Source organism: Hydra vulgaris, chromosome 10, assembly GCF_038396675.1.
Source record: "Hydra vulgaris chromosome 10, alternate assembly HydraT2T_AEP".
Lineage (NCBI taxonomy): Eukaryota > Metazoa > Cnidaria > Hydrozoa > Anthoathecata > Hydridae > Hydra > Hydra vulgaris.
This window is the reverse complement of record NC_088929.1, coordinates 32,678,735-32,694,366: the sequence shown is the minus strand read 5'-3', so window position 1 is coordinate 32,694,366 and position 15,632 is coordinate 32,678,735. Positions and strand designations below refer to the sequence as shown.

At 26.1% G+C, this 15,632-nt stretch overlaps 2 protein-coding genes and 1 long non-coding RNA gene across 4 annotated transcripts in view; 1 reads left to right on the top strand and 2 right to left on the bottom strand.

The window, feature by feature from the left end:
• Nucleotides 1-15,632, top strand: part of LOC100200793 (citron Rho-interacting kinase) — a 121,790-nt gene that overhangs the window by 14,221 nt on the left and 91,937 nt on the right. The window contains exons 2-3 of the mRNA XM_065807826.1: nt 11,075-11,166; nt 11,248-11,670. Of these exons, the coding sequence (XP_065663898.1) occupies nt 11,075-11,166; nt 11,248-11,670 (515 nt within the window). The remainder of the gene's footprint in view (nt 1-11,074; nt 11,167-11,247; nt 11,671-15,632) is intronic.
• LOC136086563 (uncharacterized) lies at nt 3,461-4,176 on the bottom strand. The gene is made up of 3 exons (XR_010641430.1): nt 4,137-4,176; nt 3,675-3,721; nt 3,461-3,496 (listed from the first exon to the last, which is right to left on the bottom strand). It is a non-coding gene; the product is annotated as an uncharacterized LOC136086563 (long non-coding RNA).
• LOC136086562 (uncharacterized) lies at nt 4,179-5,879 on the bottom strand. 2 transcript variants are annotated; one of them, XM_065808806.1, is made up of 4 exons: nt 5,427-5,540; nt 4,706-4,784; nt 4,499-4,582; nt 4,179-4,310 (listed from the first exon to the last, which is right to left on the bottom strand). In XM_065808806.1, the coding sequence occupies exons 1-4, from the start codon at nt 5,477-5,479 to the stop codon at nt 4,185-4,187; spliced, it is 342 nt and encodes a 113-aa protein (XP_065664878.1). In that variant the 5' UTR covers nt 5,480-5,540; the 3' UTR covers nt 4,179-4,184. The 2 variants fall into 2 exon arrangements, 1 of the variants encoding a protein (XP_065664878.1); XR_010641429.1 differs by lacking the exon at nt 5,427-5,540 and adding an exon at nt 5,559-5,879 and having other exon boundaries at nt 4,187-4,310.

The window sequence follows — 15,632 nt, the reverse complement described above, 5'->3', positions numbered from 1 at the left end:
TTTTAAATTGGATTGATTTTAAAAAAAAAAAACAGAAAACAAAGAGTGGTAATGAGTGAAGCTGTACCAGATTAGTGAGAGATTTATAGCGGTGTGCCACAGGGTTCTGTATTGGGTCCTCTTCTCTTTCTGTTACATATCAATGATTTTCCCCAATGTATCTTTTCAATTACAAAACTATACGGTGATGATACAAAAATCATATCTGTTATAAAAGAACATAATGATCTAATTAATATGCAAAATGACATTGATTTGTTAACTCAATGGTCAAATGTATGGTTATTGGATTTTAACATAAGCAAATGCGGTGTTATGCACATTGGAAGAAAAAATATTAACTATAATTACACTATAAAACACGACAATCAAAGTTTTATTTTAAAAATGACGACAAAACAATTAGACTTAGGTGCAACAGTTTCATCCAATATGAAATGGAATTATCAGGTTCAAGCAGCTACAAGTAAAGCACAAAGAATCTTATGTTTAATAAGAAAAAGCTTTACTTATCTTAACACTAAATTGGTAAGGCAATTATGCACATCGCTAGTTAGACCACACCTGGAATTCGCAGTTCAAGTGTCGAGTCCAGGTAATAAAAACGATATCAATGACCTAGAAAAATTCAAAGACGAGCAACAAAGGTAGCACCTGAACTAAAACATCTAAGTTATACTGAAAAATTGGCAAAGTTGTGTCTTACAACTCTGGAAACAAGACGTACAAGAGATGATCTTATTGAGTTTTTCAAAATAACAACTGGTATTGATAAGATATTGTGGTATAAAGAGCTTTATAAAACTTCTTCCCAAAGTCTAAGAGGTCATTCAATGAAATTTGAAAGAGAATTTGCAAAAACAACCATTAGACAATTTTTTTACGAACAGAGTGATACCTCATTGGAATGCTTAACCTGAAATAGTGGTTTCTGCAATGACAGTAAATTCTAAAGGTAGACTAGATAAACATTTGTTAATGGCTGTTAAAGTATAAATTTTAAATTTTATGCTCGGCGACAAAAGTCGTTACAGCACCTTTTATTACTATTAGAGCCCGATAAAAAAAATGCCTCCAAAAACACCCCTCCCCTGACCTCAAATGCGAAGGTGTACAAATTACCATAGTATTTTTTTTCTATTGTTAACTAAAAACATATTCATCAATCAATTTTAAATTATATGCAATAATCTCTTAGCGTTTAAAAATTATGTCCATAAAAAGTTTGAATCCCCCTCAATTTGAGAGGGTTACACTATTTATCTAGCTATAATTTTTGAACGCTAAAAGATTATTTCATGAAATTTCAAACTAATTGTTAAATTTGAAATTAGTTTAGAATAGTATAAAAAATATTTTGCAAACTAATTGCCCTCACAAATGGGGTAGGGGGGCTAAATTTATTTGGGTATAATATTTATTTTTATTTTAGTATTTGCAAAGCATCGTTATTTAATGTAAGTATAACCATAAAAGTGTTTAGAGTTTACACCATGTCTAAAAGTTATTTCAAACATAAAAAAAGGCAAGATCAGCCTCTGCCTTTGTTAGTGAATGATAAATCCCGCCCCGAATTAAAATCAAGAAACTGAAAAATATTATCTTTTTAAAAAATAATCATTTTCAGGATTTGCATTTTATTTTTATTTGAAAATTCAGAAACACAATTTCTATAATGACAAATAGAATAACATAATACTAATTTTAGTATTATCTAAATCATTAATAATAATGAAGTTCTGTTTGCAACTTAGGCAAGTAAGGTTTCCCTTGTAAAATAATCATTCGACGCTGGCTATCAGCCCTCTTTAAAAGGTTTTGCAGGAATGGAGATAACGCTTAAGAATCAAAGGTGCTTACGGATCAAGGGTGCAAGTGCTTCCATTTATCTCTTTAATATTTGTTGAATATAAGGAAATCGGCAAAATGCAAAGTACACACTAGTGAAATGCGAACTTTTGTGCAAACCAAAATATCATATTTTAAGGACCATGATTATTTTATTAATTTAAGTTAAATTAATATGAATATATTAGTAATGTATGTTATTAAGTGTAAATGCATTTACTGACTATTAGAGAGAGCATGCAGGTAAATGTAAATACATCGACTGAGGGTTTTGGTTGGAGCAGCGTAGTCATGTTTATAGTTCCTGTTTATTGATAAAAACAATAAACATGACTAAAAAGCTGTTGCAACATGAAATACCTTTAGAATAATGGTCCGCAATTCAATTTCGCATTTTACTTTGTATTTATATTGAAGCACTTTTCGTAGTTAATGTATCAACTGTAGTTAATGAACGCAGTAGTGGTGTAGTGGTAAAGTGCTCGCTTCAGAAGCGAGACGTCCCTGGTAGTACCGCGCTCAACTTGTTTCTCCGCGCAGCGGCCTTGTTTGCCGAGGTTCGTGTTTCGGAGTTATAGAGTTGAAAGAGGGTTATAACCTCTATTGAGTAGCCTCCTCATCTGTAGTGGCCTTCATGGCCTTGAGGAGGTGAATAACAAAAAAAAAAAAAAAAAAAAATTATATTTTACATTCATTTTCACCAACTTAAGGAAAATATGTTGTACCTAATATGAGGAGCCCAAATTTAATTTCTCTAAATGCTTCAGTATTTATTTGTTTGATTATTTTATTATTTTCTAAAGGTTTCAGTATTTTTTATTTTTTTTCCAATAGTATATTGTAAGCTATATTTCTATGATGTAACCATGTCGAAATATTTTATCAGAAATTTAAATATCAAGTTTTATTTCAATTATAAAAACGAAATTTAATAATTTATAGGTTTTATTAATAACAATGTATTTCTAAAATTAAAATAAATTGAATACAACATTTTCTGCAAACATCAAGAACGTTAACGTAACCATTTCTGCCACTAATCCTATCGGCTAAGTCAGTTTAGCTTTTTCAATCTTCTACATTAGTTTCGATATTGAAAATATAAATAAAATATAAAAAATTAATGTATATATATATATATATATATATATATATATATATATATATATATATATATATGTATATATGTATATATATATATATATATATATATATATATATATATATATATATATATATATATATATATATATATATAAACACCCAACTCACACTTGCTGAACATCTAAGTGGTACATCAATGATTATAGTCGGATCTGTTTTTAAACTCTTAGTACTTATAGATACAAATTATAGTACAAAGTGCGGTAGTGGTGTAGTGGTAAAGTGCTCGCTTCAGAAGCGAGAGGTTCCGAGTTCGATCCCCACCACGTCCCTGGTAGTACCGCGCTCAACTTGTTTCTCCGCGCAGCGGCCTTGTTCGTCGAGGTTTGTGTTTCGGAGTTATAGAGTTGAGAGAGGGTTATAACCACTATTGAGTAGCCTCCTCATCTGTAGTGGCCTTCATGGCCTTGAGGAGGTGAATAACAGAAAAAAAAAAAAAAAAAAAAAAAGATGAATTTGATTTGCCAATATCTTTAAAGGATTTCTGAAAAAAAAAAAAAATATATATATATATATATATATATACATATATATATATATATATATAAATAAAATAAACATTTATTTTTCAAATTTAAAGAACACACATTTTATAATTTATTATTTAATATCTAAAACTATTTTATTGAATTCTTTAATAAATTTGACTTTAAAATTCTCACATTTAATAATTGATTTTCTGAATAAATTGATACTGAAAAATCTACATCTAAAAGATAAAAAAAAAATATAAAAACGTTATTCTTATTACATTAAAGCTAAATATATTTCAATTCTTTTACATTTTTTTAAATTTTGAAAGTATTGCTTTACAGCCCTTGGAATTAGGGTTGGCATTTGGCAATGCAAACCTAACTGCCGAACTTAGCGTTTGAGGTTGCCAAATATTTCCGAACGGTTTAGGTTTCTACTTTTTATGATAGAACTTGTCAATAAATGTTTTTGCTGACCTGATGATGACCTAAAACATATCAAGGTCTGCAATTTTTTGCCAACTTTATTTTTTTTTATTTTTAAGGGTTGGGTGTTTTATAATAATAAAAAATAACTTATTTCTATACCTTGTTGCTATAAACATTAAATAAAATATATATATTGATTGAATACCAGTCTTACAGTCTTACCAGTTTTACAAGTTGATTCTGGTGAGCTACAGAAATGCTTTTTATCTCTTAAAAAAAAATAAATAAATGTGTAGTAATAACTAATAATGGTAAATTAGTTGAAAGAAAAATAAAATAAAAATATAAAAGTTTGTATTGCCTTTCAGAAATAAAAGTACAGAGAGCTACTTCAGCCTAAATCGAGAATGCGCAAAAATATTATTAAAAATAGTTATGATATTAATTAAAGTTATTTAAAAAAATCCCTTATTTATATAATTATACAAATTAGTAATATTTAATTATATAAATAAGTCATATTTAATAATTTAAGTAATTAATTACTAGAATAAAAAATTGAAAAACAAAAGCTTTTAGATTACCTTTATTCTTGACACATTACTAGCTTTAGCAAATATAAATACAATAGATTCAGGCACTAGAATTTTAAATACATAGTCACTCTCCTAAAAAGATCATTACTTAAAAAACAAAAATAATACTGGAAAGTTGAATATTATCCAAATAGATGATTTTAAGATGAAATAATTAGAAATAAATATATGAATAATATTTTAGATTATGATTACCTTCAAACTATTAAAAGCTAAAACAAAAGCTTTAAAAAGATCATGCAATTGATCTTCTGTCATTAGGCTAAGGAGATCTCTGTAACAAAAATTTTCTGAATTGAACGGAAATGCAAAAACATGTTAAATAATCAAGAAAAAATAAAAATAAAAATAAAGCAAATGGAATAATAGAGTGTAAATTCCTATATTTTTATGTAATACAAACTTTTATCTTATCCATCAACAATAAACCAGTTATGTCTGTAACTGTATAACTGAACATCAAATACAAAAATACTATTTAAAGATTTAGCATTTAGTAAGTTTTATCTACTTTGACTAAAAGTCGATTTAAAAAAAAAACTATTTGACTTCAAGTATTGAAAATTGAATACTCAAAAATAAAATATTGCAAAAGATTTTATTTATATTAAAATATTACATATCATTTTGTTTCCAAACTGATGTTTAAACAACTCCCAATAAATAAACAAATGCTAAAATATATTTTTAAGAACACAGTATTTAATGAACTCTAGGGACCTTCAAATTTGTTCAAAACAAACTCCCTTCATAATTAAATAGTAACTGGCAAAGGTGGGATTTGAATCTGCAATCCTGCTGCGACAGGCTATCCATCACAATAATAGCAGCACACTATACAACTGAGCTATCCCGACTCAATAGTATATTATATAAAAATGTATCTGTGAATTATAAATTTAAGTAAGATACTTACTTGACCAGAATAAATAGATTATAGCAACTGAGAAGTGCTATTTCAACATACATTTCTTTGAAAACAGATTCAATCCTATAAACATTTATTATATCCTTATTTTATTACAAACAGTTATAAGAAAAATATTACCACAAAATAAGGTAGACTGTATCGGGGATCTTTCTCTCACATCTAGACTTGAAATTTAAAAAGAATTTCATGCAAGTTATTAGATTGTATTGCAACCTTACACCTGTGAATCTATCGAACATAAAAATTCTGATCCAAAAATAAAAAATCTATTATTAAGTCATCATTTAGTAAAATCTTTACTTTTTGGCTTTATTTTGACTGCTAATTTTATGAGTTCAAGCTTAACGCCTTATTAAGACTATATTTATTGAACAACACTTTTATTTCTTATATATTTACATGTCAAAAATTGTATACAAATATGTGTATCAAAATTTACAAAATATATATAATTTCTAACATATATATAATTTATAACATATAATATACACAAATACGTGTATCAAAAATTATATACAAATATGAATAAATTGTACACCTGCTGTAAAAAATGTATCCAAGTCTTCGATATCACTTGAACTACCTTGAAAGAATTATTAGACAAGTTTGAATTTTTGTTTTGTTTTAAACAGAAAACAGAAAAAGTGAAAAACAACAACTTTATATTTAGAGTATAAGTAGAGTGCTCCATGTTCTTAAAAAAACAGAGCAATTATAAATTAGTAGAAAATCACTTAACAAAAATTTGTCTCATTGATAAATTTTTGTTAAGTGATTATAAAATTAACCACTGTGTATCATCAATAAAGACTCATCAGAAATGATGATTTTATGATGAATCTTCATTTATGAATCACAGTGTTAAATTAGATAAATTTTTGTTAAGTGATTTTCTACTAATTTATAATTGTTCTGTTCTTTTAAGAACATTGAGCACTCTACTTGTAGAATATATTTTAAAATTTTTTAAATATATATATATATATATATATATATATATATATATATATATATATATATATATATATATATATATATATATATACATATATATATATACATATATAAATATATATATATATATATATATATATATATATATATTTATGTATAAAATATTTTATGTATGTATATAATATTTTATTTAGTATTTAATGGCGATTCAACAAATTTATTGCCGGATTACGATCGAATAAATTCATAAAAAACAAAAAACTTATAAGGCTCTAACGTACGTTCCCGGAGTTGCAATAACGAACAAAATTGTTACAAAAACGAACATAGGCCGCGTCAGGTTGCATTAGCGAACAAAAATGTTCGGTAATGCAAATTTTGCGTTGCTATACCGAATATCCATATGATCATCATCATCATCATCATCATTATGATCATCATCATCATCATCATCATCATCATCATCATCATCATCATCATAATAATCTTCTCTTTCGGCAAATACTACACCATATAAATACTAAAGTTTATATAAATATGAAAAGATATTGTATGCCAGCATTTAAATAAATAGCAAACATATATGTTTATATCCATAAAATGTATGCATAAAGCGCATCTTAGAAGCTTTTATTCCTTCTTAACTAAAAGTTCTAATTCCTACTCTTCAATTTTAAGTCAAACCTCATTCTACTCCATATTTTTTACTATCTTGAGCAGTTGCTTTATTAAACATTTATTTCATCTTTTTTACAAGAACATCTCTCTTAAAAACAAATGTCTTTTGATTATTCCAAGAAGCCAATGTAAAAAGGTCCCGTCTGATGTTAAGCTCTGTTATTCTCACTTTACTAACTCTTATATCTTATATCAGATGTTAGGTTCTAGAGACTTTTGGTTAGTCTTCAACAATGTCATTAACTAAAGTAAGAGGTGAATTAACATTAAAAAAATAATAATAATAAATTAGACCTGCTTTATCTGTAAAGCTTGAGTCACTCTCCCATTGTTACAAGGTTGCATTTCTTTCTTTTTTTACAAATACAATCATGATCAATGCTCAAACAAGCTATCATCTCTATTAGGATAAACCAAAACTGTCTGTCCCTTCATGCTATAAAAACTTTTATTTATCCAGTTTTTTTCCTTGCACATCAAAAAAACCTTATCTATTAGCCATCTTTATGTTTTTCTTTTTTATACAACCTACAACTTTTTAAGTCTTCAGTTAACCATTTCCTAGTATTTTTACTTATTCTCTATTTTAAAGTAACTCATAACTTAATAGTGGTTGCTTGCAATCTTGTTGGAAGTAAATTAGAGTTTGAAAATATATAAATATATGCCAGTATTTGATAAATAGTAAATGTAAGCATAAAGTTATAATATGTAAAGTGTTATACATTTTTTTCTAGCCCCGGCTATCAACCCCTGCTTAGTCTTATAGTTTAGCCGGGGACAGGGCCGGGTGTGAAAAAAGTTTTATTTTTAGCCGAGGCCCTGGTCACTAACTATTAAGTCTGCCAAAACGATACTTGTTTTCAAGAGTCTTATGGTATCTAGGATACTTATTGTTTGTTTAGCACATTGTAAAGCTCAGAAATTTGCTTATAAGGAATCTTCTTCTCTACAACACGTATTTTTAAAATTTTGTTTGCTAGTGACAATTCTTTTGACTTTCTCATTACTTTTAGAAACTAATATAAGTTAAAAATTATCTTCAGTAAATATGTAAATATCAAATGTATAATTTTATAGATGAGTTTTTAAAATGAAATTTCGATTTTTTATGGTGCTGTTTATAAATATATCCTATATCCTGTTTATATATGTATCCTTCCAGTCTTGGTTAGGAAGGCATGCAATACTTTGTTTTGATGATTTGACCAAGGCTTTTTACATATCAAATATGTGTGAATAAAAAAGATTTTTAATTATGTGTTAAAAATAAATAACTTTGAACTTTTATCTTTACAAATGTTTTTATATTAGCAAAACACTTTTAAATAAAGTAACAAATTACAGAAAATGATTTTTGTTTAAAGTATCAGTGAAAATTATATATAATTTTTTCTCATGTTATATAAACTAAATAACTATGCATTTTTTATAATAAATAATTTTAAAAAAAAAAAATAAATTTATTTTGATTTTATAAACAGCGATTTTTTAGATAACTATAGTCTTAATAAATATAAGTTAATATAATGAACTTTATATATATCAGATATAATATCAGAATCATTAAAGTTAATACACTTAAATAGATAAAAAAATTTTGTTAAAGAAAATTTATTAATGAATATTAATTTTTTATCTTTAGAAAAAAAATTTTTATAATTTTAAAATCAACTACTCTAAACAAACGATTGATCTTCAATAAATTTTTTTTATTAGAATGATTAAAATTATAATTTTTTTTAAATGCAAAAGATTTAAAAAAATAATTTTTCCTGTATTTGTATGGAAACTTACTATCCCATAATATTATAAAAACATTTGCAAATATAAAAAAATTATGTTTTTTATTCCAAACATAATTAAAATCTTGATTTTAATAATTTTAGTGTTTTTGTTTTTTAGGTTTTATCTTTGTTGTTTATATGTTTATTGTTTTATGATTTATGATTTATTTGATTTAGTTTTATGATTCTACTTAATTTCTTTTTATTTTCTTGTACATTTAGTTTAGGTTAGTTTTTTCAGCAAATTTTTTAATGTTCAAATTTTTAAAAATGTTAACAGTCGTGGTCAAATTGTAAAAACTAAGTGTTATTTGTGTGGTCATATAAAGTCATACCATTGCATACCTTCCTGACCAAGGCTGTCCTTCTTTGGTTTTAGTTTTGGCATCTTTATTTGTTTAATATACTTTGATTAGTTTTCGCTTGTTTATGTTTATCTTAAGTCTAATGCTTCTATTTCGTTTTTTTAACGCTGGAATCCTTGTATTAATTATTATTATGTCTATGCGATCAACTATAAATTACCTGCTTTAAAATGCTCATTGTAAACCAACACTTAACTTTTTAATAAGAACTTCTTAAACTTCAAAAAGCAATAGATGGAAAACTGAACCCTGATGCACATTATTTTTTACTGTAAAATTCTCTATCACTCTCTCCATCTTTTGTTTTGATTGTTGGCTCATATAAAGTGTACCTTAATTGATTTACCATACTTAATTGATGAAACACAGTGTAAAATGAAAAAAGTTTGAAAAGTGATTTTCTATTAATTTATTATTTATCTTTTAAGAACATCGAGCACTCTATTTTGTAGAATTCATTTAAAATTATTGTGTGTGTGTGTGTGTGTGTGTGTGTGTGTGTGTGTGTGTGTGTGTGTGTGTGTGTGTGTGTGTATATATATATATATATATATATAGATAACTGCAAATAACTATTGCATTATTGTTGACATTTCTATATTGACAAATAATAACCTTCTCACTCTCAGACAAGGTCCAAAAGCACATTATAAATGTAGATAAATTTGCTTCATCTGCTAAGCTTGAGCCACTCTCTCATCTTTGTAAGGTTGCATCTCTTTCTTTTTTCTACAAATACTATCATGGTTCCTTTTTTCTACAAATACTATCATGGTTCTTTTTTTCTACAAATACTATCATGATCTATACTGAAATGAGCTATCATCTTTAGTTTGATCAACTATAACTCATTCTTGTTTGATTTGTCATTTAGCAAAATTGCATTCTTTTACTGTATCTGTCCCTTCGTGTTATATAAATTTTTATTCATCTAGTTTTTTTTCTTACACATCAACGAAATTCCAAAATTCTCATCCATCTTTATGTTTTCATGACTCATACAATCTTGAACGTTTTAAGTCTTCAGTTAACCGTTTCCTTGCTCTTTAACCTTTTTTTTTTCTAGTAACTTGTAGCTTAATTTTGTTGCTTGCGACCTTGTTGTTGAAGGTTGGAAGTATGCCAAGTATTTAATAAATTGTATATATATAAATATTATAAATTTTTTATTAAAAAAAGTTTTATTAGAATTTAAAATATTTTGTTTATGAAACAAAATATTATGAGCTTAGTCCTGAAATTTTTTAATTGGTTAAACTTCTGTCTTTTGTGGTTAAATTTAAATTTGATTTGCAGAACTGTTAAGCTTAAAACCATTAAAAACAGGAACTATGAAAAAATTTGATTTAACACTTCTTATGTAAAAATACAACATGAAAATCAAAGCATAATAGTCACATTTCGAATTCCTGCATAGTATGTAAGTTTAGCACATACATGGTTGTATATAAAAAAATATTAAAGATTTTTTTCTATTACTACTTCAATAGTGATTTTTTAAATATTAATATAACATATAAAATATATTGCATATCTGCCATTAATGACATTTTCCCCGTATAGTATGTAAGTGTAGCACATCCATGTTTGTATAAAAATAATGTTGAAGATTTTTTTGTATTAGTGTATCTTTTTTGTATTATATATTGATGTTTTATATATAACATAAAATATATTGCATATCTACCATTAATGGCATTTTAAATAAGTCTTATTTAAAATGCCATTAATTGCATATTTGTTTTGATTTAGTGGTAGAGTATTTAAAATTTTTTTTATAGTCATCGATATTAAGATAGTGTTTATACTTTTTTGAGTTTTTACTTTTGTCTTAATCTTGTTTTTAAAGTTAAACCTCTTGTAAGCGAACTTGAAAATTTACGACTAAGAAGGTCTGATTTTGAAATAAAGAAAACGATTGGTAGAGGACACTTTGGAGAGGTATTAGTTCATCATTTAGATATTTAACAGTTTAAAATCTTTGGTTGTTTATATAATAAATTTTTTTACAAATTTCTTTAGGTTCATGTTGTCAGAGAGAAGGTTACTGGCAATGTTTATGCAATGAAAGTGCTCAAAAAATCTGAAACACTATCTCAAGACAATGTTGCTTTTTTTGAAGAAGAACGAGATATTATGGCCTTTGCATGTAATCCTTGGATCACATCTCTTCAATATGCTTTCCAAGATTTTGAGAACTTATTTCTTGTAATGGATTTCCACCCTGGAGGGGATTTGTTATCTCTTCTTGCAAAATACGATGATATATTTGAGGAAGATGTTGCTAGGTTTTATCTTGGTGAGATGATCATGGCTATACATGCTGTTCATGTTTTAGGCTATGTTCACAGAGATATTAAACCTGAAAATGTCTTAATTGACAGATTGGGTCACATTAAGTTAGCCGATTTTGGTAGCTCAGCAAAACTATCATCAGGGAAAATGGTAATTTTGTTTTTTATTAATTTAATATTCTAATTTTTTGTTAAAATAGTTGCTTTTTTTCTTATTTGTCTCCAGTTGTTAAATTTATGGTAGTTAAGTAAAAAATGAGTTATTTTAATTATTAGTGTTTTGGAAGTTAAAATAAACATCTCATTCAAAACAAAATACAACAAATCAAATCTACTCTCTCACTCTCTCTCACACACACACACACACACACACACACACACGCATACACACACACAAGCACATACTCACACATACGTATATAAATGCTATGTCAGTGTATATGCGTGTTTAGATAAGTAGTTGACATCATACTGATATAGCCTGCCACCAAAGGCTTCAGTACATACATTAACTATCTTATAGCCTACTGCCACAAAAGAGTACCGCTACATTGACTAACGGCTTGGGGTGGGGCAGCAATTTTTTCTCTCATTATTCTTTGTTTTTTCTTCTTTTTTTAAAAAAATTGCCTACTATAAGGGTAAGCAAAAAGGGTAAACAATTGCTGATCTATATACTCCATAGTAGAAAGATCAGCAATATACACACATACATATATATATATGCCTACATGATTTTATTTCATGTATTAAAATAAAATTCAGCTGGATTTAGCAATTTGATTATGATTTTAATAATAATCTGATAAATTTGATAATATGATAGAAAAACTTTAACTTTTAAATAAGATACCTTTTTAATAGAAGCTAATGGCTCACAATAAATGTTTGAAACTGAAACTAAGCTGTTTTCATAACTTTTGAATGGAAAGTGCTATGGGGTTGATTAAAGACTTTTTGGAAAGGTTTTTATGTGTAAATTTTGGAAAAACAAAAAAATAATTTTGCTGCAGAATATTTGTATTGAAAATTTCATAAAATGTACTTTTTTAATAGGTTATAACAAAAATACATATAAATGTTTATAAATATGTATGTATATTTTGAAATACAAAGATAACATAGGTATATTAATGGCAAAAACAATAAAAGTTATCAAAAGAAGTACTAAAATACGTAACTTTTTTAAGACCTATATAAACCTCATTTGACACTATCATAAAAACTATCCAGGTTATTGTTTTTTTTCGCACCTGAAAATAGTTTATTAATCAATCAAAAAGAAATCAAAAACGTTTTTTATACGCCACCAAGTTATAAAATATTGTAAAAGAAGTACTAAAATACGTAATTTTTTTATATGTTAACATTTTAAAATATGTGTCATCTTCAGATAAAATGTTATTAGAGACATTTTTTTTATGAGAATATTTATCAGAATGTCCTCATTCAGGGTGTCTGCCAGATCAGGGAAAACAGGAAAAGTCAGGGAATTCAGATATCTGCAAAAAAAATCACGGGGTTATCAGGAAAATTAGGTTAAATTTTAGAAAAATCAGGGAGAAATCAGGGAAAATGGCTCTCCATTAAACTTACATAGCTTAAATAAGTTGTATATGGTACACATAATATAAAAGTTTATTTGGCAGATAGTTTCATGAACTTCTCTTGATACATTTAATGTGGGTTGTATTATTATTCATACCAAAATTTGCTGAATGGTTTTGACTTGTATCTCTTGTCAAAAAAAAAATGATCAGATGATATCCACATTCAGTTAAAGAGATGTAATAAATAAATAGAATAAAAAAAATAAATAAAAGGGAAATGTGTTAGTGTTGTAATATGTTAGCTAAGTTTTAGTGTCCCTTCCTCCCTCTCCGCTTCTCTCCTCCCCCTCCCCTAGTTAAAATCGGTGCCTCAACAATGATTTTTAATCATCAATTTTTCAATCATCATTTTAATCATTTGTGTTTATCTTGATTAGTTGTATCCTAAGATAAGTAGTTGGTTTAAAAGCATTTTTTTGAATACATGAATTTATCGGTGGGCGATGTTACTTTAGTTACGATAAGAAAACTATTTTACTTAAGACTTTAATAAACGCTTTTGTTGCAAATACCACACTATTAGTAAATAGCTATTGAAAATTGTTTAAAGTATTTTAAACATTAAGTAACTATATTTTAGTAAATTTTATTTTAGTAGTTATTAATATTTTAAAATAATTAGTAATTAAATTTTTAAATACTTTAAACAACTTTTAATTAATATTTAGATTACATAATATATTTACATATATTAAATCACATAATATTTGTAAAATTAACAAAATAGTTTTATGTCTTATATACGAGTAACCAAGGTTGTTATCTGTCAAATATGTCTGAGACATATTTTCTGCCGACATAAAATATGTCCCACATATTTTCTATTGACATATTTTGACATAATTTTATGTCTGAATTATTTTCTGCTGACATAAAATATATCAGACATATTTTCTATCGACATATTTTGACATATTTTTATGTCTGAATTATTTGCTGTTTGATATTCTTAAAGAAAAAAACAATCTAACAAATTTATTTCGCATTTCAGCTTAATTTACAAAGTTAAGTGAAAATAGTTTAACAAATTTGTTTCTTTTTTGCAATCAATTATGCTTCATAAAACTTTTACTTTAAACCCTATAAGCAAACATCTGTTGTTTCATAAAGGTCTTTTTTTGCCCTTTTTAGGGATGTATCATTTGATAGTATTGACTAATATTGACATTTATTTACTTATTTATTGATTATGACTTATTTATTGATTATGACTAATATTGACATTGATAGTAGTGACTAATATTGACATTTGATAGTATTGACTAATATTGGCTAGTATTGATGCATAATTTGATAGTATTTGATAGTATTGATTAGTATTGATTAGAATTAGTGCTTTCCCTTATTAGAATGTAAAAACCATCTCATGACTAAAATAATAATAATAAATAAAAACTTTTTCAGTTATTTTTAATTATTAGTTGATCCTGAAAAAGATTTCATTATGAAAAATTGAATTCAAAAGATTCTATGAAAAAAACGGTTCACAGAATTTCAAAAAATTTGTGCCAAATTAAATTCATTTAAGCTGAAGAATTTGAAATATTTCGCAAAAGTTATATTCAGCTCATTAAATTCATATAAGAAAACTAACGGTAATAATTTATAACTAATTACGAATAATATACTTTTAGTTATAATAGTTATGATTTATTTAACAATAAAACAATTGACAATTGCATTATAACTGCATAATTAACTTGCATAAAATGTTTTGAGTGAAATATATATTGGAATAATTATTTTTTTCGTTTTCCTTACGATTTAATGTCAAAAATGGAGAATAATTTATTGAATGAATCAACTATTAATTAAAAATAACTAAAAATTTTTTTTTTAATTACTATTTTAATCAAGAGAATAATTTTAAGTTTAGTCATACTAATAAAAACCATTTTCAGTAATAAAAACTCAGCTTGAGATCGTTTTTACATTCTAATAAGGGAAATCGCCAATGCTAATCCATACTAATCAATGCTATCAAATACTATCAAATGATGCGTCAATACTAGTTAATACTATCAAATGATACATCGCTAAAAATACTTTGTCAATACTATCAAATGATACATCACTAAAAAGGGCAAAAAAAGACCTTTATGAAACAACAGATGTTTGCTTATAGGGTTTAAAATAAATTTGCAACAAATTTGTTAAACTATTTTTACTTAACTCTGTAAATTAAGCTGAAATGCGCAATAAATTTGTTAGATTGATTTTTTCTTCAAGAATATCAAACAGCAAATAATTCAAATATAAAATTATGTCAAAATATGTCGATAGAAAATATGTTTGACATATTTTATGTCAGTAGAAAATAATTCAGACATAAAATTATGTCAAAATATGTCGATAGAAAATATGTGGGCATATTTTATGCCGGCAGAAAATATGTCTAAAATATGTCGACAGATCTGCCAGACATATTATGTCGTAACAACCCAGCGAATAACTATTCGAACAAAAAACAAAAGCATTTGATAAACGTATTTACTATTATTTT